Genomic DNA, 22,894 nt, shown 5'->3' with positions numbered 1-22,894 from the left:
AACAAAAATTCAAAACATACAAAATGATATTACGAATTTACATTTACGAAATTGATTTATTGCTTTGTATTATTAAACGAATATAAGAGACATAATTTACTACTATCAAATATAATATAATGGTGACGATAATCATTTGTCATAATTCTGTTACATAAAATAATTTTATAAAAATAATAATAGGGGTTTTGTAATCGTAGGTTTTGATCAATAACACGTTGTAATGTTTTTTTTCTGGTGGTAGCATTTTTTCAAATTGAATTTGTAATATTTGCAAAAGATTATAAAAATAATAATACCAAAAAACTTTTTATTAAATTAGGTCAAACTAATTAATTAAGTTATTTTGCTACAAAAAAAGTAGTTTATGTACTTGCATTCAGTTTGCTATTTCTAAATAAGGGTTCAATTTAAAAGTCATATTTGAGATAAAAGTATATATTATATTATATAATGCATTATTACAAAAAATATAAATAACAAATATAAATGCGGAATATATTTTTAAATTATTAACAAATTTGATATTAATTTATTAAATATATTTATTCGACTGTAGGAATATTAATGTCAAACTATATAGTTAATATAAACGGCAATATATTACTCATAATGGGGTATAAAGATAAGTTATTTAGAAAACTAAGAAGCAAATCTATAAAGGACTTCTATTTCTATTTATTGGAAAAAATTGCCTGGTATAAAATATCAACGGAATTGAAATTTTTTATTGAGTGAAACTCTTTTATATTGGATTATTTATGAAGTGCAATGAAAAAAGTATGTTGGTTGATGTTCGTTTATTAATACAGAGCAATAAACTGTTTCGGTCTGTGCGAACCGCGTATCGGGTTGATTGATGCAAAGGTAATAAGACACAAGAGGGTGGTTGGTTCAAGGTTGAATAGATTAGAAGTGAAATGGGGTTACATACCGAGCCGGCAGTTTGGTCTGGCCTGGGATGGAATCATCGTCCGAGTAATCAATTTCCGGTTGGGGTGGTGGATCGTTGCTGAATCCCGAATCGTTGCTGCTGTGCAACGAAACATTACCGACGGGACCCCCGATTTTGCTACCCTTGGACTGCAAGTGGAGAGGCAATGGGGCTCCGGCCGTGGGCCTGTCGGATCGCGACGGTTGCGGATGGGTGGAATACGATCCCGTCGACGGGGTAGTGAAATTGAAACTGGAAGCGGAGCTTTTAATGCCCGTTTGGGAATACGGGGATTGGAACGTTGCCTCCGTATTAGTTTTCGATGAGAAGTTAGTGCTTTGAGATTGGGTCATTCCGGTCTTGTGATATGGCAGAGATGGGGTTGGGACAGGTGCGGGCAGTGCCGGTGGTGGTATGTTGTTAGAACCGATCGCACGTCGAATCTGAAACATTCGTTAAAGACATTTCAGTTTGGTCATTTGAACTGATGCAGAGAATACGCCGCCGCCGCCGAGGATCCGTAAGGAATTCAGAAGCTGCAAGCTATAAAAACTACCTGCTTAGCGTTAGCGGATGATCTATGCAGATGAAGGGTATCGCCAAACATACGTGGGGTGGGCGGTTCATTGACATTGACATTACCGGGGGATGAACCCGAACCGCCGCCACCGCCTGGAGACATCGGATGCTGACCTATGTTTGCGTTTCCGCTTCCTGAACTGCTCGCGTGCGTCGGGGAACTGGAACAAAACGATTGATAAACGGTCCGCTAATGCGAGAAGACGCTGTCGGTTATTTATTGCCACCCCCGAAAACTTTCGTGATAATATATATATATATATATATATATATATAAGCCAAACCATCTTCACAACCCCAATGCTATTGATTGCAAACTTACAGTGATGAATCGTCCAGAACTTCGGTGTAAGCCAAAGGGAACCATCCGCTGCACTGCGTACGCAAATTCTCCCCAAATTGCCATCCCTTATTTCTTTCCCCGATCAGCGCAATCAGATCCCCTTCAAGGAAACTGAGCTGATTCTCGCCACTGGAGAGATATGCATATAAGGCCCTCGCTAATTGCGTGTCCCATTGCGGCGGCGGCACCGGAGGTACAGCCATCGATTTCGGACGGCGCGTCGGTGTCTCATCTTTAAAGCAAATAGAAAGAAAAAAATCCAACATCAATCTCATTACTTATTCATCATCCAAAACCAAGAGGCTTTACCTTGCTCCAGCGAATGAGTGGATGAATTCAAATTGTATTCGGATTTGGCTCTGGATAAAGTGGTCACAGGTGATCCCACATCTCCGATCGAACGGATATCCAAGCAGGAAGCATCCATGCTCTTTGTTTTTCTCAACTGCGAGGAGATGCTAATACCGTCGTCGTCGAAGTGCGGGCTCCGGGGGCTCGAATAAACATCCTCATCGTGCCAAACGGAAATTTGCTATACAGCGAAAATAAAAACAACAACAAGGAATACGTTATTAGGGGAACACAATAAAACATTTGAATGTACTTACCCTCAGTCGATTGCTGAATATATTCTCAACGGTTTCGGGTAGAAATTCACGGGTTTTTGCCACTTCCGACCATTTCTCCAGGTTGTGTTGATATACGGCTACTCCTTGAGTGTGATATGAAAGATAGTGTTTGGCCAGAGAGCAGTGCCTTTCCAGAACAAAACCGTATCGTCTGCGTTCTTGAGTCATTGCCTGCACAATACCACAAATAGGATCATAAAATATCCACAGGTCGAATAAAAAAAATAATAAAAAAAAACACTAAAACTACTTACATTTTTCAAACTCTGTTCGCAGAAAGCATCCAACTTGGTTTTCTCTTCCTCCAATACTTGCATATTCTATAAATAAAATAAATTTATAAAAATTACATCAAATAAGAAAGTATATTTAAAATACAATATGTATATAAATATAATTATGTCACTATGTTTAATTATTGCTAATTGCTGAATTATTTTATTGTCTAATATTTGAATGTAGTTGAAGTATTTATTCTAATACTTATATATTATTATTATATTAATAGTAGGCGATAGAAAGTAGTTGGTTCGTATTGCGTCTTTATGTACATACTTTCAGTTCTTTGTCCATAGCCAGTCCAGTTTTCGTAGAGCTTCTCGACTTCTTCCTCTGCTTCTTCATCATAGCCGCAGCCTTGCTATACGTCTCTGCTCGTTGTTTATGCTGTTGCAGGAATCTCTTCTGCTCCGACTGAATGCACGAGATGGAAGATACATGTTTATTAGCTTTGAAACGTTTATTTCATTGCAAACACCGAGCTTACCTGAACAACTTTTGTATCCTTTTCGAGGTTTGTTTCAAGCGGCACCAGGAGATCCACGTAGAACGCTTTCAACTGTAAATTGCGAAAAGGTTATATGTACAGAGGAAAGAGAGATACCGGAGGCAACGTTATTTACATTGTTTACCCAAACATCAAAGGCTAATATAATCAACGCTTTTCGATTCGAATCACTTAGTCAAATAAATAAAACATAGCTGAAGCAGTAACGAGTTAAAACCCTCGGCTTCGTTATTTGACTAAAGCCCCAAATTAAACTCTGGATGTACAACGTTTAATTTATATGACACACATTAAGTTGATTTATAAAAAAAGGAGCCGGTGGAATAGGACGAGGTGCACAAAAGTGCCGTGAGTTATTTCGTTGGATGTGCGGACCACCAAACGCCGAGTGTCGGTGGACTATCATTATTCTTTTCTGCTTTTTTTCTTTTTTTCATTTTTGCTTTTCAGCTTCCGCTTTTGAATAAAGTGCGCTTCCGGTTCTCAGAGTTTGGGGTGGTGCTAATACGAATTAATTATTTACGAGACGGGCATATAAAAGTTTTTGGTACTCACGATATTCATCTGCTGGTCTTGGATCTCCTTGTACACTTCGACGATTTTCATCAAAGCAGCGCCTGGAAATAAATGAAACATTTATTAGGGCCATCTCGCTACCGCTTACATATTACGCAACTCGCAACTTCGTGTAACTTTAGGAAATTATTATTTACAGAAGGAAGAATATTTAAGCTTCATATCTTCTGTATATTAAATTCATCGTTGTAGAAAAACGTTTTCGCAAATAAAATATTTATAATTTTTTTTTTAGTCAACTTTCAAACAATTAACTTGACAATTCCAGGAAAACGCTTCTTGCAAATTTTATAGTTATATAATAAAGTGAAATACACTTTTAGATACTTTGATTTTAATGGAATTGTTTCCGTTATTTCAATATAAAATTTTATAGCATCATTTTAATATTGAATTTATTTAACATAATAGGAGGACAGTCCCTCTCCTCGACCGATACATGTCCCTCTCCTTGAAATTTAAATCCAAACAGTCCTTCCCAAATATACTTCCCAAATTTAAATATCCCACATTATCCCTATTCTAATACCCAATGTCCCTCGATTGATACACACTTGTTCCTACTCCGCTGCTTTTTTTCCTCATTCTTCTGTATGTAAATTGCATTATTCCATAATTAAATTTATGTTCCCGGGCAAAAAGACCTCGGTCGTTAGTCCTTTGGCCAGCCTATTAATATATTTTTTTATTTTATGTTAGAATTTATTTATGTATAGAATGTACTTCTTCTTATGTATTGATGTTTGGCCAATAAATTATTATTATTAATTTATATGCCTATGGTGTGGCTCTTTATAATATATGAATAACCGAAATACGACTCTCCTTAACATTAAACTAATAATTCAATATCTCATAGTTTGTACAACGGTTGAGAAACATATGAAAATAAATGAAACCATTATTGATTCTTTTCGAAATGTAATACCATTAAATATTAAATCAAATATTTTATAAAACTAAATACATAAATAGTTTTTATAAATTCTTTGTACAAAATTAGAAAACAAATTTTCATTCTTTTATATTTACAAATATTTGTATCTTTTAAAGCAGAACAGAATTTATCAATTATCTAAGTTTGCAGTATATTTGTTTGCCAATAAAGTGAATTAAATTTTCAATTACATGGAAATCTACTATATTCGTCGATGATCTTTGTATTGAATATGCATGGACATTATAATGCAATATATACCCGGCGTATCCACCATTCAGTACATCGTCCCTCAATTGTGATTACACATTATATCCGTCAGCAGAATTCATTACATTCAATGGCATTTGAATTGAATTTATCACTAAAATAGCACATGCTCATTATTGCTGAGTAATAACATTACATCGTGGCATCCGGAATTGCTTGAGCTTACTGCAGCGTACATTTTTAACAAATCGATTCTCACATCGCTATCAATTATCTTTTGATGAATATTAAATTTATCGAGAACATGTTTCGCCACTCTATAATTTAATTTTAGAATATATACGAAGATGTAATTGTATATAATTAGTAATTACACATCAAACATATATATTGTATTACATTTTAAATAAGTTTACTACGAATTTCTTTCTGTCATATTTTCTGTTACTGAATTACTGAAAGAAAAGAAAGTTGAAATAAATATCATTTCTTCAGTTACAAAAATATTTACAAATATTTTACATGTTTCTAATTAAAAATTTAAATAAATATGCATAATTTTCATATTTTTTACTGTTACTGTATACACTTTCTCATCTTTATTTATTTTATAGACTATCTTTAAGCACAGAAATTCTCAAACAGTACAAAAATTGAAGCATTATTGGACTTCTTATATTTTTATACAATGTTAAAATAGTTATTATACTTGATCCAAAATTTGGGAGAAATTCTATCATAAAATATAGATTTTTTTGTTTTTATAAATATGTATAATTTATTGAATATAGAAAAATTCAAAGTAGCAAATTCACTTATAACCATACATAATTGTATGGGCTTCTGCTTCCCGATGTTATTAAAGATTTTTTTTAATATTTGCTAGTAAATTATCATTAATAGTAGAAAAATCAAAGAAATGAATAAAGAATGAGCAAAAAACTGTAATCTTTTTACAAATGTATTAATTTTATTACAAACAAATGCATTATTAATAATCCTGGCTCATAAATCTAGTGTTAAATAAAGTTTAATCTTAGAGTTTAATTTTAGATTTTTTAAGTACATTTTAGAAGATAAAAATATAATATTCACATAATTCTTAATGAATAGTATGGCTAGGGTTTATATTTTTTATATTCTAGCTAATAATTAATTTAAGCTTCGTGAAGAACATGTTGTTTTATGTTCGTTCGCGAATTAGGTAACCTTATATATTTTTTTACTCTCTTCTCAACGCAGCCCGCTTGTTTTCTCTAATTGGAATTCGGTCTCGTCAGCTTTCGCCTCAGGCTGGTATCGGATTTTCCCAGCTGTATTTACCTTGGAGCCATATATTAGCGCATCTTATCTTCTGGAGAAGGCAAACGCACGGCACCGTTGGGAGGAGGAGACTGCGAAGGCTTAACAAAACAAAACGCCGATTTGTAGGGTGGAGGATGCAGAAAGCCCTCGTGCAGAAATGGCCAAATCACTCGCGTCGGTTGCCAACCCCACGCGAATAATGCTAAGTATCCGGAATTTATTTCATCCGCAGTCTTTTCTCTACCACTCGATACTTATTTAATATCCAAATGGAATCTGCGGTTCTGCTATATCCAGGACCAGGAAAAATAAAAGGGCAAACTCTTGGAACTTAGGATCGATGCAAAGTGTGGAGAGGAGTCATTCCTCGCAGCTCTAGTGGCATATTAAAGCGGGGTGGCGGTGGAGGCGGCGGGGCGTTAGTTAATGCGACAGATAAACCAGCCCCGATTATTAGATTACGTAACCTCCGCCTCCTGCCGAAGCCGTCTCCCCTTGAGCAGAAGACGTCTTCGCTTGCCGTTGCTCATCAAATGGGGATGTGCGAGAAGAGCAGGAACCGCCACCACCTGCTCCTAATTACGCGACAAATACAATTGCCCCACCATTTCCCGAACCTCTCTCACCACCTCCCCCATTCCGTTCATACCACGCAGTGTCCTTCCTGAATCCAGTATTCCGAAAAGTTTTCAATTGCCGGCCGGCCGCGTTTAATTTTCATCCCGTTGTTTTCGCTTTAATTATAAATTGCACGGGATGCTGGATGTGTTTCCTCGCCGCCTCCGTTGCCAGTCAGTTCAGCTGTGAAATCGTTTTATCCTGGGTTCCTGTTTGTAGTTTCTTGCTGCGGTTTGAACACATGCAATAATAACGTGGGCGCTGTGACTCTCTACGCTGTGTCTCAGACACAATGTATCATGGAATTAAATTAAATCTGAGAACTCCCTCAGAATATCCAGACAAATTTTCCTCACTCCTCTCTCTCTCTCTCACAACTGTACCTCCGAGTCTCTTCTAATATAGATCTCATTCCCATTGGAAATTAATACTAATTCTAGTTGGAATTAATTAGTCGCAACTTTTATCTGCGATGCAGCACGCTTCCTTCCCTTTTCAGCACCTCACCTTCCCTTTTCCATCCAACCCGCAACGCCAGTCTCCAAATTTAATTGGATCCAGAGTGAAAAGAATCCAATTACGCTTTTCGCTTACTAGCTTTTCCGATCGAGAATGTCCCTAGTTTTCATCAATTAATTATATAATTTTTTCTCCTCAATCGTTTTGCGACGAACAAAATAAAAGATGAAATAAATGAAATACGTTCTCTGCAATTAGCGCCGAAATATTGCCAATTTACAGTTATCGCTGTTCCTTCAAGTTACTTTTAAGGCTTATTTCTAATATGAATTCAAGTCATTACGCAACAGCGTTCCATCAAAACCTAATGAACGCTAAGAAGGATTTATGTAATAAAATACATGAGAATAATTAACCATTCAGTTGATTCAATCCAATGGCTAATCCCTTAATCTTACATACTCCAAACATTTTCTAATATAACTATTCAGAAAACTATGCACTACTTAAAAGCTTATAAACCAAATGATTCTAATACTAAATTAAAAAAAATTATATGAGCTGTTATATTTGTAAGTCTATTTTTCAACGACATATTTAATGGTTTGTCCTAAAATTACCTACTAAAATTACCATTAACTCATTTATTCCAAAAGTGAACTTATACCTTTCCAAAAATAACGGCGTACTGTTTCTATTTTACAAATTGTGTATTAATTTAAAGGAGCTTATAATAAATAAATTGAACATGTATTTACATCAACAAAATATCAAATTGAATAGTTACAGAAAACAAAGTATTTTCATATGTGTATTTCATTTGAGCATTGGGTTTTAATATATCATTCAATTTTATTAGTAAAATAAGAAGGTTGATTACAAAACCCATATTTATGTAATCCCTAAGAGGAGTATAAACAAATATTAGTGTTGTCCGCTTTTAACTTAATGAATTCCCTGGCATAATTCTGTTGTAACTAAAAACGAGTGCACATAATTTCGCGAATGTTTTAATCCGTTGTTGTCGTCGTGAGTATTTAAATAATCCAAATGGCGCATTATAATCCGTTGAACATTAATAATACTCGGTGCGATAAACTCCAGTTGCTATGGAAACTACATGTATGTACAGTTATTTACTTTTATATTTTCTCTTGTATTCAGTCGGATTGGTAAGCGCGGTATGGTTAACCAAAAATAATGGTTGCAAACGTATAAAGGATATTTGGTAATGCGGCTTGAGTAAAATGAAATGTAATCGGTGCGTGTGCGTTGTACGGAATGGATAGGATAAACACACATGCCATTGCGAGTGCAGAGGCGCCGGCATCCGAGGACTATCCCGCTATCCTGCTATCATGCCACGTGTCGCAGGACGCGTGAGTCGCATAGCAACTCGGAACTTGTTTTTACTGCCTAATATTTCTTTTTAGTGGGCAATTTTTTTTGTTGCCGAACGGTGGAATAACACAAGGGGGCAACAGCAGAAGAAGCAACGAGGGGTGGTAAGAGAAAAAAATAAGCGAGGAACAGGACGAAGGGAACTTTCCAGACGCCGCCCGCACCTTATCCGCTTTATTCGCACCCCAATAAAACCGAGAATTGGGTTTTTAAAAATTACAGCAATTTGAATAATGATTCTCGACGAAGATTACCGCGGGCTTTAAAATTCGTCTGTTCTGCACGAGTCGAGACGCGAGAGAAAAAAGAGATGAAATGAAGTTAATATGAAAATGCAGTTTACGCAGCGTCGCGACGCCCACGCGTATACACATACACCTGGAGGGAGGGAAAATTATTGATGCGCGCCAGAGCTGCTTTGCATAAAATAATTCAGATTCCGGGTAGCCCCGGAAGGCGAAGGCTTATTACTCGGTTAGGGTTAAGGGAACATTGTTTTGATAGCGAGATATGACTGCGAAGGGTGAGGGAAGGCGTCTGAAAGAGAGGGAGAAAAGAGATGCTTGAGGTTGTGGGGAGGAGGGCGTGGAAAATTAGTAAAGTTCGTGGATTTCGCATAAATTTAATTCGCTTTCTTTTCATGCCTTCAAAGCCAAACAATAGGATGGAGAAGACAAGAGTTTCATTGTGTTCTTCGGGCGGGGAATCTCAATATCCTTCTATGTAAAAAAAATGAAATAAAAGCCACAATCCACCTTCACAAAGGTAATCGTGTATACAAGATTACACAGCAAGAAAACAAGAATATTAATATAAATCTTTTAAAATTCAACAGAAATAAACAATATCTACATATTATTTAATATTACTAATGGTTCTATGACCAAAATTAATTTTCAGAACAGATCATCAACAAAATATGAAATAATACTAGACAGAAATACCTATAGTCATAGGTAACAATATGATTATATATTGGGTGTTAAAATAAGTTCTCTCCGTTTTTGCCAAAATAAGAGGACAAAAGGGCACAACAATAGAAAACTACAACAAATACATTCTTTAGTGAATGTATTCTTCTGTATTATTCACAACTTCTTCCCAACGCAAAAATAAATATAAAAATAATAATAATAATTAATAATTTAAAAACCATCGACGAGCTGACCTTTCATTGATAATATCTTCACCGTATACTACGTAAATATATGGAACAGATTTTGAGGCTTTATTCCCTTGATTGAAGACAAACATAAGGATGTGTCGAGCTTTTTCTGCTTGTCATTTCATTTTGAAGGCGTGTATTCAATATTATAATGGTTGTAACGTAAAAGTAAATACAATAACATGTAGAGAAGAATTTTTTTTTTCGAATGTCGTATAACCTTTACCAATTTTATTTACTTTTGGTGCGAATATTTTTATTTGAAAAATACCGACAGGACTTATGTTAACACCAAATAAATAGCTTTTTGAATATATATTATATAAATTATCAATATATTACTTGACAATAATCTTTAAATTTGAAAGCATTAATATACATATACATTATACAAATAATAATTCAAGATTTGGGCGGAAATAAATATTTTTTCAATAAATAATTCAAAATTTAACTGTAAAAAAACTATAATTTACAATTCATTTTCAGTGCACGAATATCAAAGATTTGTATTAAAATTATATTAGCTAGTGGTTATTGTCCTCAGTCTACGTTTTCAACATAAAAAGGCAGAGCGTATTATTTTGTTTCAAGAAATCTGACCTAAACATTAAAATATACTAAATTAAAAAAAAAAGAAATAATATCAAAGATTCTTTATATAAAAACTTAATATTATATACAACTATTTCTATGTAAAAATAAAATCCTATTAAAGTATCTTAAAAATATATAGTGATAATAAATATAGATGATATTAAATAACACTCTCAATAAATATTGATTAATATATGTATTCCAGGTCAATAATACAAATTAGCAAAAACAGCGTATAATTTATTCATCGTCCAAATATTTAATATTTATGCCATGAATAATAAGTTATTTAATTTGGTCGAAATTATTAAATTAATATTCGTGAATTTATCATTCCATATTTTTTTATTGTTTGCCTACCGTTTTTGTTCAGGACTTTCCATATATTTTGCGACATGTTTCGCTGATACAATGCTATTAATATTTAAATAACAGCGCAATGTTGTGTTTTTCATATGCACGTTATTTGTATTTAGTCGTGTAAAAAAATATTATTTTATCATTTATAGGAAAATAAAAAGAGTAAATTAATAAGTAAATAATTATTATTGCCGGAATATCATATTTATTCGTTTTCTATAACTACGTACGTTTTATTTATTTATTTATTGTAACATACATTATTAGTTTATAGGGGTCGACAACCTTTTGAAACGAAGTACCATATATATAAAGAGCCACAGACTAGAGAGCTAGGAGCTGCAATTTCACATCACATCTAAAGAGCCGCATGTGGCTCCGGAAGTGCGGGTGCCATCACTGGTTTATATCATTTATATTTTTCAAACTATTATACTTCTTGAAGTAACTAGATATGCGGTTACTATAAATTGTTTTGACAAATGTCAGTGTAGTTACATTTATATAGATACAAAAAGTATAAGTAATAATGTGAGCGTTTAATAAAACACAAAAGTTGTAAATATATAATTAATAGGACAGAAAGACTTATGGTCAGTAGCCTTTTGCAACGATTCAATTTAGTTTTTTCTTATATTATTTTCTTAAGATTGTATTGTGCTTTGTTGCAATAAATATTATTATTATTTTATAATTAATACTAGCCAAACGAGTTCGCAGTGATGTGTTAATCAATCTCATTGCAAATGCATAGTAAATCAATTATAACAAACCAATTTACATAATAAATTAATTTCTAATTAAAAATATTTGTTTAAAGTGTATCAAATATAATTGATTATTTTGTTTCTAATAAAATTGAATGTAAAACGAATTTATTTACATAATGTCAGTAACACTAATTTGAATAATCTAATTAACGATTTTACTTTTTTTAAATATAACTGTATGTATCATCATAGGTATACCTAAAATGTACCTGTTAGATCTATGTTTTTTTTGCTTTTCATCCATGTTTTTACATGGCATGTTGTTAATATTAAATGAGCCGAATCCTGTTAATATTTAAGTAACCGGGGGCGCGTATCTTCCATTTAAATAGCTTTTTAATATTTACATTATGTGAGGAGGAATCGAGGGCTCTCCATTTCCTTCACGCCTGGCATATCCATCTGCTTCTTCCACCCACGACTCCGTAAAGATTTTTCAACAAGAAACCAAGGGAGCGTAGTATATACATATATACTATATTAAGCTCAATATATATAAGATGTATATATAGATATAAAAGGATGTACATAGTAATACGTATTGATGAAGTTATTTTTATGTATTTCAAAAATACGATTAAATATTTATATATAATCTTCAATACAATTTAATTTCGAAACAATCTTCCAATAATTTCATTATTTTCTTCTTCTAAATTTCGGTTGATTTTCGCAATGATTACAGGTATCTCTTCTTTTTATTTGTATATTTCATCTTAGTATTTACAAGTAAATACTTAAACTTTTTATATTGTGTAATTTTTAAATTTTCTAGAAAATGTACAGGAAAGAGGAATTACCATTTAATTTGGTTGGTATGAATCTTGTTTGATTTAGTTTTATAGAAATTTCTTGTCCATCAAAGACATTCGAAAAAACTAATTACGCAATTTCAAAACAAAATATTGTCAGAAGTTGGATTAGAAGAACAAAATAATATCCAAGAAATTAGAAATGAATGTATCCAGGTTCAATAAATAGATTTTGGTAATGAACGAAGAAAATATTAGAATACAGAACATAATGGTTTTTGTAGTGGAAGATTAAGTAATTTCATAGAACACATCCATTCGTTAATAGAGGTATGACTATATTAATAACTATTGCAAGAACTATTATTCTTTCAAAAAACTAAATATTATACTACAACATTCAATACTATAAAAAAACACCAATTGATAGTGAGTGTATCATACATATGGCTTTCATTTGTTATATAAATTGCATTTAGGTTTCAATTTCAAGCTGTGGTCCGTTTGAAACTTGCTGTTTCCTACATTTTTTTGTCTGATTGGTGAAAATGGTACAAATGTCTGTATTTAATTTTGCAACGGATTGTGGGGAGGTGAAAGGGAGGTGGAGAGAGGCGAGAATGTACAGAAAACTAATAATCCTGCAGACCAAAATATTGTATCCAGCATCAGAGTCAGGTGGCGCGGTCGATGATGAAGTGCGTTCACGGCAGCCATCAGAAATCCGAAACCGTAAATAATCCGGGCGATATCAATTTTTCGAGCGGCACAAATTTGTCCGTGATAAATCAAAAAAAAAATCCATGCACCTAAATACATCGAAAATGGACTAAAAAAATAAGAGAGAGAGATAAATACGGAGTTGAATGTAGGTAATGCACTTTATGGTAGAATATTGGCTGAGCTTAATATCGGATAGCGCTAATCTAAGAGAGTGTGCTTGATTACCAAGCTCAGCAATGGAGGGATCCTTCTATTTACGCCGAGATATTACACCGGATCTTTGGGCCTCCACCAGCGCACAGATAAAGTTAAATGGATCAATTTCAATGGATAAGTCTAATAGGCATCGCCTAACTTCACCGCCGCCGATGCTGTAATCCCACTGTAATTACGTAATACTAATATGATTTCAGCTCAGGCCGCTATTATCTCCTATGTGGGCTTGTGAATGACACGGATTTTTCACGATAGCCTTCATTAATACAGTGGCTTCAATCTTGTTACATTCTTTCTATTCTACAATTAAAACTATTTATACTATTTATTTATATGAAATAACATTATTGAAATTTTCAAATGCAACCAAATTATAGAACATTTACAAACTATAAAACGATTATTAAAATTTTATAGTAATCATTATATTATGAAAAAATAATAAAGTTTTATATTTTTCTATATAAAATCCATACTAGTCGTAACATAAAACATACATTTTTATATTTTAACCTTTTGAGTTTTATAAAATAATGGTAAACAAGATAAAATGATGATGCTTGAGACGTATAAATCAAAAGGAAAAGTATTATATAAGTTAAATGCAAGATTACTTATCGTTCAGATTATACATGCACATAAGTTTGGACAACCCGTCTTCGTGTATTTTGTTTGTAACTTTGCCAAACTACATGACGCTATCAAAATTGCTTCCATGTTCCATTATAAATGAAAATAAACATGTGGTTTACATATAAAAAGATAATTTTAAAAAGTAAACTGAAAATAAATCGTATATATTAATTAAATAATCGTTAATTATATAGGTTTTCATGAAATTTAAATATAAGTTTTTAGCAATAATATATATAAATTAAATATCGAATGAATTATATATATCAGGGATGGGCACACATGAGCTCAAATAGAGCCGCAATTACGTTTTTACATTAAAATTATAAACTGTCCATGTAAATTTCTAAAATTACAACAACAAACAATGAGATAAATATTTTTAATATTAATTAGAATGGGGCTGTGTGATAATGGTTTCACTGGGTTGTTAAACTATTGCCAAGAAGATTGATAGGTAATACTTCTTACAACATTTTTTGTATCGACTACTATTTTCGTCTGTAAAAAAATACTAGATTTGAGTATAATTTACACGGCTAAACTATAAAAATATGATAAAAAATAACGTTTCTATATATAATTGGAATTTCACCGATTAATTAAGAGACGCAGAGAAGATCTGGTTTAAAAATGACGGGACATAATTACACTTTTTTTTGAAAGGGATTAAACACGTTAAAATATCATCATACGAACAAAGTTTGGTCTTTAATCAAACTTTTATAATTAAAAATGTAAACTGTATTCCCGCTATATTAATGCATAGATATGACAGGGAGACTAACATATTTCATTCATATGTCACACGCTAATAACTAAATCAAAGTATTATCGAGTTTTCTATAAATGAATCATAGCGATACACACATTTTGGATTCAGTTTTATGTCGCTTTGACAGCATTCAATCAGGATTATGTGCGATTTGTAATCGGTAATTGCGCATAGCTGGAGGTATGTTTAATAAGGCACAATTTGTGTCCGTATGGATTTGATTAGTTTTTATTTAATTTAATCAATAACAAAGAATAATAAACTAAATGTGTAAATAATTTTGATATTTTAGTATTAATATAATAATTAAATTTATTGAATTGTCATCATAAATAAAGTAATGCATATAAATAATAATAAATAATTTTAGAACAACAATTAAAAAAGTTATTGACCATAGGTGAGATACATCTCTATATTCGAATAGTGTACCTAAAATTAATCTATTTTAAGTTACAACAATACTTCGCAATACATATCCCGGGCTAATTGAAGACTTCAAAAAATACTAGACTGCATAAAGTAAAAAAAAGGATCATTTAAGCATAAAACCTTTGATTCTTAATGGAACAATAGAATTTATTTTGTCAACTAAATATTTTCAAACCGGACTGATCAAAGCCGCACTATGCGAGGTAATATATTATTATTTACATTTCCGATTTGTTTAGCAATTAATATTATAAATATAATTAAGCACAATATGAAAACAAAATGGACAGGTTTATGTTAAATATTAGTTTTTATAATATTGCTTTATATATTTTTTTTCACCTTCCTTTATCATACAGTATTTCTACATGTTTGCTTGAATTAATTTTAATTAAATATTGAATTTATATCAAAAACATAGATCATAATGAAAGTAAGTGCTAATTCTGATTCTAATAATACAATAAGGAAATACTTGTCTATGTTATATAGAATTTGAAATTAAATATAACATGTAATTAATCAAATACATGCATAAGGAAATCAAATTATTGATGATATTGGATGAGAGTTTAACTGTAGTTCTCTGAATATAGACGTAAGTTTTCGGTATTATGTAATAGCCCGATATGAACAATTAATCTATTATCAAACTATGAGATCGTTTGAAGTACGATGGGTATATTATTAACATGCAGCAAGTATTTCGGAGTTAGGGACGACGTGTTTAGTAGTAAGTTAAAGGTGGGCATTGCCAATAGTGAGTGAAGAGAGCCCTAGTGGCGAAGGCAACTTTTTCGATTAAACGGTCGCCCAGGCCCTCCTTTACTTTGACAGCGACTCACTAAATTGCAGCCCGAATCACATCCGATATTCCATTAAACGTTACTATTTGAACAAGGAAACTCGACGGGGCGCAAATAAATTACAAACCCCCTAACACATACACACAATACGCATACCACTCCAAACCAGTAAATCTCTTCTACACGAATTTAATTGTAGCGAGCATAAAAAAAGTGTCGGGGCTAAAAAAAAGGTAAATATAAATATTTCACTTTATTTTTTTTAATTTTGTGAAACATACATTTTTAACACATTGACGACGGCATGACCCACCGGTGGGTCATTAATTATAAATAATAGTTTTGTTGCTATGTACGCCACTGATTTTGACTGAGAATAACCTCAAATATCTTAAGTCAATTACAAACTTCAAACGCCAATACATTTCTTATACATAATAATTCTTGAAGCAATTTAGAAAAATACGTGATATTATGACATAATTTAGGCATATTTTACAAATTAACTTTCGAAGCATATTTGAAATTTTTATTCAAGTAGAATTGAATGAAAATCTCAATATTTTTCCCACAATTGTTATAAATTGCTTCAATATCATTAAAAAATGTATAAGAAAAATTTAAACGTTTAAAGGTTATAATTGACGTAAGATATTTGACTTTTCACTCAGTCCATAGGCGTCCACAAACAAATTTCTGGGGGCAGACAACCCGAAAAGCGCCGTCCTTAACGAAGGCCACATTTCATATTAACAAACAAAATATTGTTATAATTTTTTTAATGAAAAATATATATTTTACAAAAAATATGCGATAGAAGCATTAAATTAATTTAAAAAAATCTGAAAATTTTAAGAATTTAAGTTTGTCGTCAAAAAATTATCAGAATGTTTTTTTACAAAAAATAGCCATTACTGATAAATTTTTAAGAAGTTAGATATTTTACTTATATTTTATATGTTTGTTAGATGAGATGTTTAATTCAATATTATTTTGATTAACAAAATTTCATCTATTCGAAAAACATGAAATAAAAACTTTCTGAATATTGTGAAATAAATATTTATATTGATCAATGCATTTGTATTTGCATTCGCAAATCGCCAAGATGTACAATAGGTGCCCCACGTTAGTCTTCAAATATTTATCAAAATGATAATTATATTAGGAATATGTATTGTATATAATCGATATTTTTGTTACACGTTTTAGTTAGATATATCTTTGATTATTGGAATTCCATCCACATAAGAAAGTATAGCAAATATATAAAAATATTGAAATAATATAGTAATGTGCAATATTAACACGATAATTTAAATTGGTTCGCACAAAAATCTATTTCAAAATTAATTATATTCCTTTTTGAATCAGTTTTAAGAATAAGTTATTAAACAGTTTTAATTGTTTATAATTAGAAATAACAATTTTAGACACTGTTTGCAATTATTATTCCTTTAAAATCATATTTCTTAAATAATCATAAATATCTTCAGTGACGTCGTTAAAAAAAATATATATCAACTAATAAGAGTAATATTTACGGCATTAATAAGCAAAATAAATACTTAAGGATATTTTTTAAGAATGATGATCATAATTGCATCAATAAAGAAATTTACAAAAGTTTTTGAACTAATTTTATAATATAGCAGATTGAAAAGACTTCATCCATTTAGTTTCCAATTCATATTTTTATGGAATAGAAGCTGTTGGAAAAAAAAACAAGTTGCACGTTTTATGCAGAGGGAAGAGGGCGTGTGTGTCAGAGGGTTATCGGCAGAAACTCTCAAAACCAGATGACACGTCTTGATAAAACGGCGTTTTGGAATTCATGTGCTGCAGTCGCGATTTAAAAGCGGAAGAATTTATGATTATGAATATTTAATAGGCGATTTCGAATTTAAGTGCGATTTGGTACGAGAAGGTATTGAATTTCTACTTATCCCGCTCCGCCACTCACCCTTGCGCACATGGAGAAAAACAGCATATGAAAAAACGGGAGGGCCAAAGCAAAGGAGCTAGAAGTAGTATAGGAGAATGAAGGCGTGGAGACAAAAGAAAAGGAGAAAAGTTTTTCCTACTGGATTGAAGCCTTCGAGAAACAGTTATCCTTTTCAAGTTGTCCTTTTATCCGTGGCTTTGATTGCCCCCACCATTATTATGCTCCTCACGTTACTCTATTTTCTTTCAATTTCCAGGAGTATCAGGCCTTGTAATTCAAAAGACATCATCCGATGCTCCGCTAACACAACTCACTCACAACATGATAAATTATCCATTGTCGCCCCTGACTCTTTACCCTGGGCACATTTCCACTTTATACGCACACAAACATCCGACCATACACCCCCATCAGCACACACCCTCAGTCCTAGCGTCTTAACACCCCTTCATCAACAATAATTGGGCATGAATTCTAGTGAAAATCCATTTATACAACTTAATTACTCTGTTTATTGTTACCTAGTCTTACGAACACTGATGGTTCCTTGTAACACGATTATATATGATGAATATTATATATTAATTTCAAAAGATATTTACCAAAATTCAGTCCACATGCAAAACATGTCGCTTACAATAATAATAACCTTTGAAAAAAACATCTCATATAACTTTCTGTGTGTATTATGAGATTTTTTTTTATATTTTTTCGTTACAAAAATTTTCTATTTTAGTTTGTAAATTGTAATAATTCTTAACATACATATTAATATTCTAAAAAAAACTTTATTTAATAATCAATAAATATACGACTTCAGGGATCTAGACTTGTTTTAATACTAATAGTTTTTTTAAAGAATTTATGTTATTTTCTATTTATTTTTTATAATTACATCAATATTTATAGAATTATTAATGTAGAAGAAAATAATTGTGTGTATTGATATTTTAGAATTTATTTTTATCAATTAAATACTATAGTGAATCCGCACTGATTGAGCTGTATCTATTCCTGTATCTATTTTATTATATTTATTATTTGAAAAATTACTATTACTAAAAGAACAAAATAAATAGACGTTCGAAAAACTTGAATGTCGTTGAAATAGTAGAAAATTAGATTAATATTGTGTGCAAGAGGTCGAGGAGGAATTAAATAACATAATGCGCCTGTATTTGTTGAGCTTAAACCTCCGGAGAAATCCATATTAAAGTCACTGAGTGGGATTATGAAATGCTAGGTTTAAGCGCATTTACGTGCACTGCACTTTGTACACAAATGAATCCGCTTGGTCGTATGCATGTAGGTGCACGATTCACAGTTTGTACGTAGACACAGAGAGTATGTGAGTATGTTTGTACATGTTAAATGAGTCGTAATTAAACTGAACTTTTTCTAACGCAATTTCCCACATTATAATCGTATTCAACGGCATGTAAAACGGTCTAGTTGTTCTAAAAATAAAATTAACATATATTTTCATTGCGTCCAATGCACGTTATATAATCACACTCATTGAACATGTAATTATTTTAATTCATATTTATGAAAGTTATTATTATTAATATATATCGTAAATTCTATTTTGTAATTGTTTTTTTTATTATTATCAAATATATTTTATATTATTAATAGCTGATAAATACGTATGTACTTTAAAAAAAATCATAATTAATAAACAATGAAAATATGCGTTTTTGCATACCGCATATATACATTTTGAACGTAATAAAAATATAAACAAAGGCCAATAACAAATATTTTCTTTACATTTTAATAATATTATTTTTTTAATATATTGAAATTATAAAGTAATTTTTGATTCCACTTTTTAATTTGTTTCCTTGTTTTATATAATTAATAACAAAAATAAGAACAATATTTATTGTAATGGTTATATATAAACCATTACAATAAATATTGTTCTTATTTTTGTTATTAATTATAAACGTACATCCGCATTACAAATAATTAGACACACCTTCACATCTCCGGTGTACTAAAATAGTAATTTTCGTTGAAGTATGAAAACAATCAAAGTTTTTCTTATTATTCTATCTTCAGCCATAAAACCTTCATCAAATTCAACAAATTGTTTTCTCACGTGGCTGAAATAGCATAATATCCTCTAATTTTTCTTTCGCATATTTCGCATGAATTTGCATAAATTTGAATTCGGATATAAATATGGTCCCTGTCTGAATTGAAATTCAACATTTGCGAAACGAATTTGGAACAGGTGATGAGAGCATTGAGTAAAAAGAACGAAGAACAAAAACAGAATATTATATGTATGGTAATTCGTAATTTAGCACAAAAAAGGAAATTGCGTAATTCAAACGGCGCATGAATCGAGGTTTACCTGTATTGAATATGAAAAAAAAAAACCGGCGAGAGAAAGGGTTGTAAATGCGTGTTGGGTCCTTCATTTTACAGGATGAAAGGAAACGAGGTGCGTGAATGGCATGCGAATGCACACTGTGATTATTAGTGTTTTAGCGTACGTGTGTTTGGGTGGGTGTGTTTTTGGGCGTCTGGTAAATTTGGTGGAACTGTACTGGAGCATTCTCAGACTCATAAAGGGGCTTTACAAGAAAACGTGCCGTCATTTGTATCGGGTCGAAACGGGAGGGTAGCCCTGACGAAAGTCAATACACGTCGTGTCGTCTCCGACTATCCTCGCAAAAGGATTCATAACACACAAAATGAGCTTGTCTAGAACGCAACGTGCATGAAGAATTGGATTTCCTTAACCCATTTCCATAATAACTTATTTCAAGTCCATGCACTTCGCTGGAACCACTTAATTGTTATCCGCCGAGAGGAAACGTGTCAATCTAATACCGAATTATTCATACCCTTATAAAACTAAAACAGTTCAAAGCTATGATTCTTTGCGGAATACTAACAGAATACTAAATACTAGATGAAGTAATGTATTTATAATAACTTTTGAACACATTGAAGCTGTTTACATACAAACAACTACTTTTATTTCGTGTGAACTTCTTAAAATGAAATATAATTGTTAAATTGTATAGTAATATTATTCACTTTATTTTTAATGTTTCTAAATAAAATATCTTACTGTAAAGAAAAAAACAAAATGAAAAAAGTTAAAGGAAAATCTTAAATTAGGTAGAAATTAATGAGTTCAAATAATAAGGCATCATTTACACTCCATAAATTTAAAACGTCTGTTCTGTAATTTAAATACACCAGTAAACAGAAGTCGTTAGTGAAACATCAAAACCAAAAGCGTTGCAGGCCCGGCGAATCCACCGAAAATATTTATAATGAGTTCATTTGCGTGCTCCCTGGGTGGTTGCTTCTGTTCTCTTTCTTCCAGAAAGAAATGAACTTATCAATCTTAGTACTAATTATAACCGTTCCTATATCATTGATCAACATGTTTTTAGATAACCAATTTCATACTTATATTATAATTACAACAATACCTCGCAAAGTATGGGTATTGAATTTTAATTAAACAAAATTTAAAACAAATCTATAAAACTTCATCTCATCCTACAATTATTAAAACTAACATCATTCACGTACAAAAATATGATTTTATTCAAAATTATACTTATAAAACACTCTAAAAATGACAGTTTTTCAATATATTTCACTAATACAACAAATACCTCGCATAGTACAATTCATCCTTTTGAAGCACATATAAATAATAAACCCTACAACAAGAGATTTCATTGTTTCAAAGAAAAATCAATCATTTATATATAAAAAAAAATTGTGTAGTATTTTTTTTAGAATTTATTTAGTTTTTTTTTTTCAAATAATATCCAGACTAACCGAAATCACACAATATATTGTTGCATATTGAAAAATAATGTTTTGAAATATACGTTTAAATATTTTTATTTTTTCAATTATGTAATTATATTTGTCAAATTCAGTCTAAACTAACTACTTGATTAGAAAAGACTAATATTGAAAACATAAATTTAAAGAAATTTTTGAAAATTACTTATTTGTAAGAATTAATGACAAAATGAAGCAAATATTAACAATATCAATTTAATATTCCCTCAAACTAAGTAATAACTTAAAAAAATAGTAGTTTTTTACTTACTAAATTCTCTAATGCTACTACTTAACAATATATTCCAAAATTGTTTTATATGAAAAAATTGTTAAAATTCATTTTTTTATTAAATGAATTATTCAAATTTTGATTCAGTTGGTAGAAAATTATATATTTCAAGGTGTAATAAAAACTGCATCACTCGTAGAATAATAATTACAAACTGTGATGTCTAATGAAATAATCTGTTAAGCCTCTTACGAATTCAAACAATTAGCCGGTATACTCTAATTGAGTTGTAATTCAAATGCAATTTATAAAATGAAACCGCGATCTCATTAAGTAATGAAGTTCAGCGTCGACCGAAATGTCGGTACCCCATTTGCGGGGATCCAACGTTTGGGGTCTCCGTACAGAGAGAATATTGTGTGTATACATTATTTAAGCGGTAGGGGTGGGTAAATTTGATGATATGTGTGAAGTTGAAAGTTGAAGCGGGAACTTACCAACATCTGAGCAGCCGCCCCACGTGCCCTGCTGCGCCTGCCTCGCTAGTTTATTAATTGCATCCACGTATAAGCGGGATGCTGCGGCAGCACCTGTAACAAACACAAGACTTAATAACTTTCACTTTAATTATGTAATCTTAGCTACGGACAATTTTTTAATTAACCCAATGCCAGTGTCTCATTTGTTGAGAGTTAACACGTTCAACTTAGGTGTGATTTACAAAATTTATTTATAAACTTTAACTATTTAGTTTCACATCATATAGTAAAGTAAATTGAATTACAAATAACTAGAATCGACTAGAATCGACTAGAATCGACTAGAATCGACTAGAATCGACTAGAATCGACTAGAATCGACTAGAATCGACTAGAATCGACT

The 22,894-nt window shown here is 31.5% G+C and overlaps 1 protein-coding gene across 1 annotated transcript; it reads right to left on the bottom strand.

The window, feature by feature from the left end:
- Positions 1 to 619: 619 nt before the first annotated feature.
- Positions 620 to 22,602, bottom strand: LOC108558542 (brain-specific angiogenesis inhibitor 1-associated protein 2-like; the record flags this gene model as incomplete). The annotated part of the gene is made up of 10 exons (XM_017915484.1): positions 620 to 1,377; positions 1,491 to 1,674; positions 1,836 to 2,088; positions 2,166 to 2,388; positions 2,465 to 2,656; positions 2,740 to 2,805; positions 3,041 to 3,178; positions 3,252 to 3,323; positions 3,828 to 3,889; positions 22,510 to 22,602. Coding segments are annotated over 10 exons (1,751 nt in total), but the record flags the coding sequence as incomplete, so codon positions are not given.
- Between the last annotated feature and the right edge of the window lie 292 nt (positions 22,603 to 22,894).

This window comes from Nicrophorus vespilloides, unplaced genomic scaffold, assembly GCF_001412225.1.
Source record: "Nicrophorus vespilloides isolate i.1.1-1 unplaced genomic scaffold, Nicve_v1.0, whole genome shotgun sequence".
Lineage (NCBI taxonomy): Eukaryota > Metazoa > Arthropoda > Insecta > Coleoptera > Silphidae > Nicrophorus > Nicrophorus vespilloides.
This window is presented reverse-complemented; position numbering and strand designations above follow the sequence as displayed.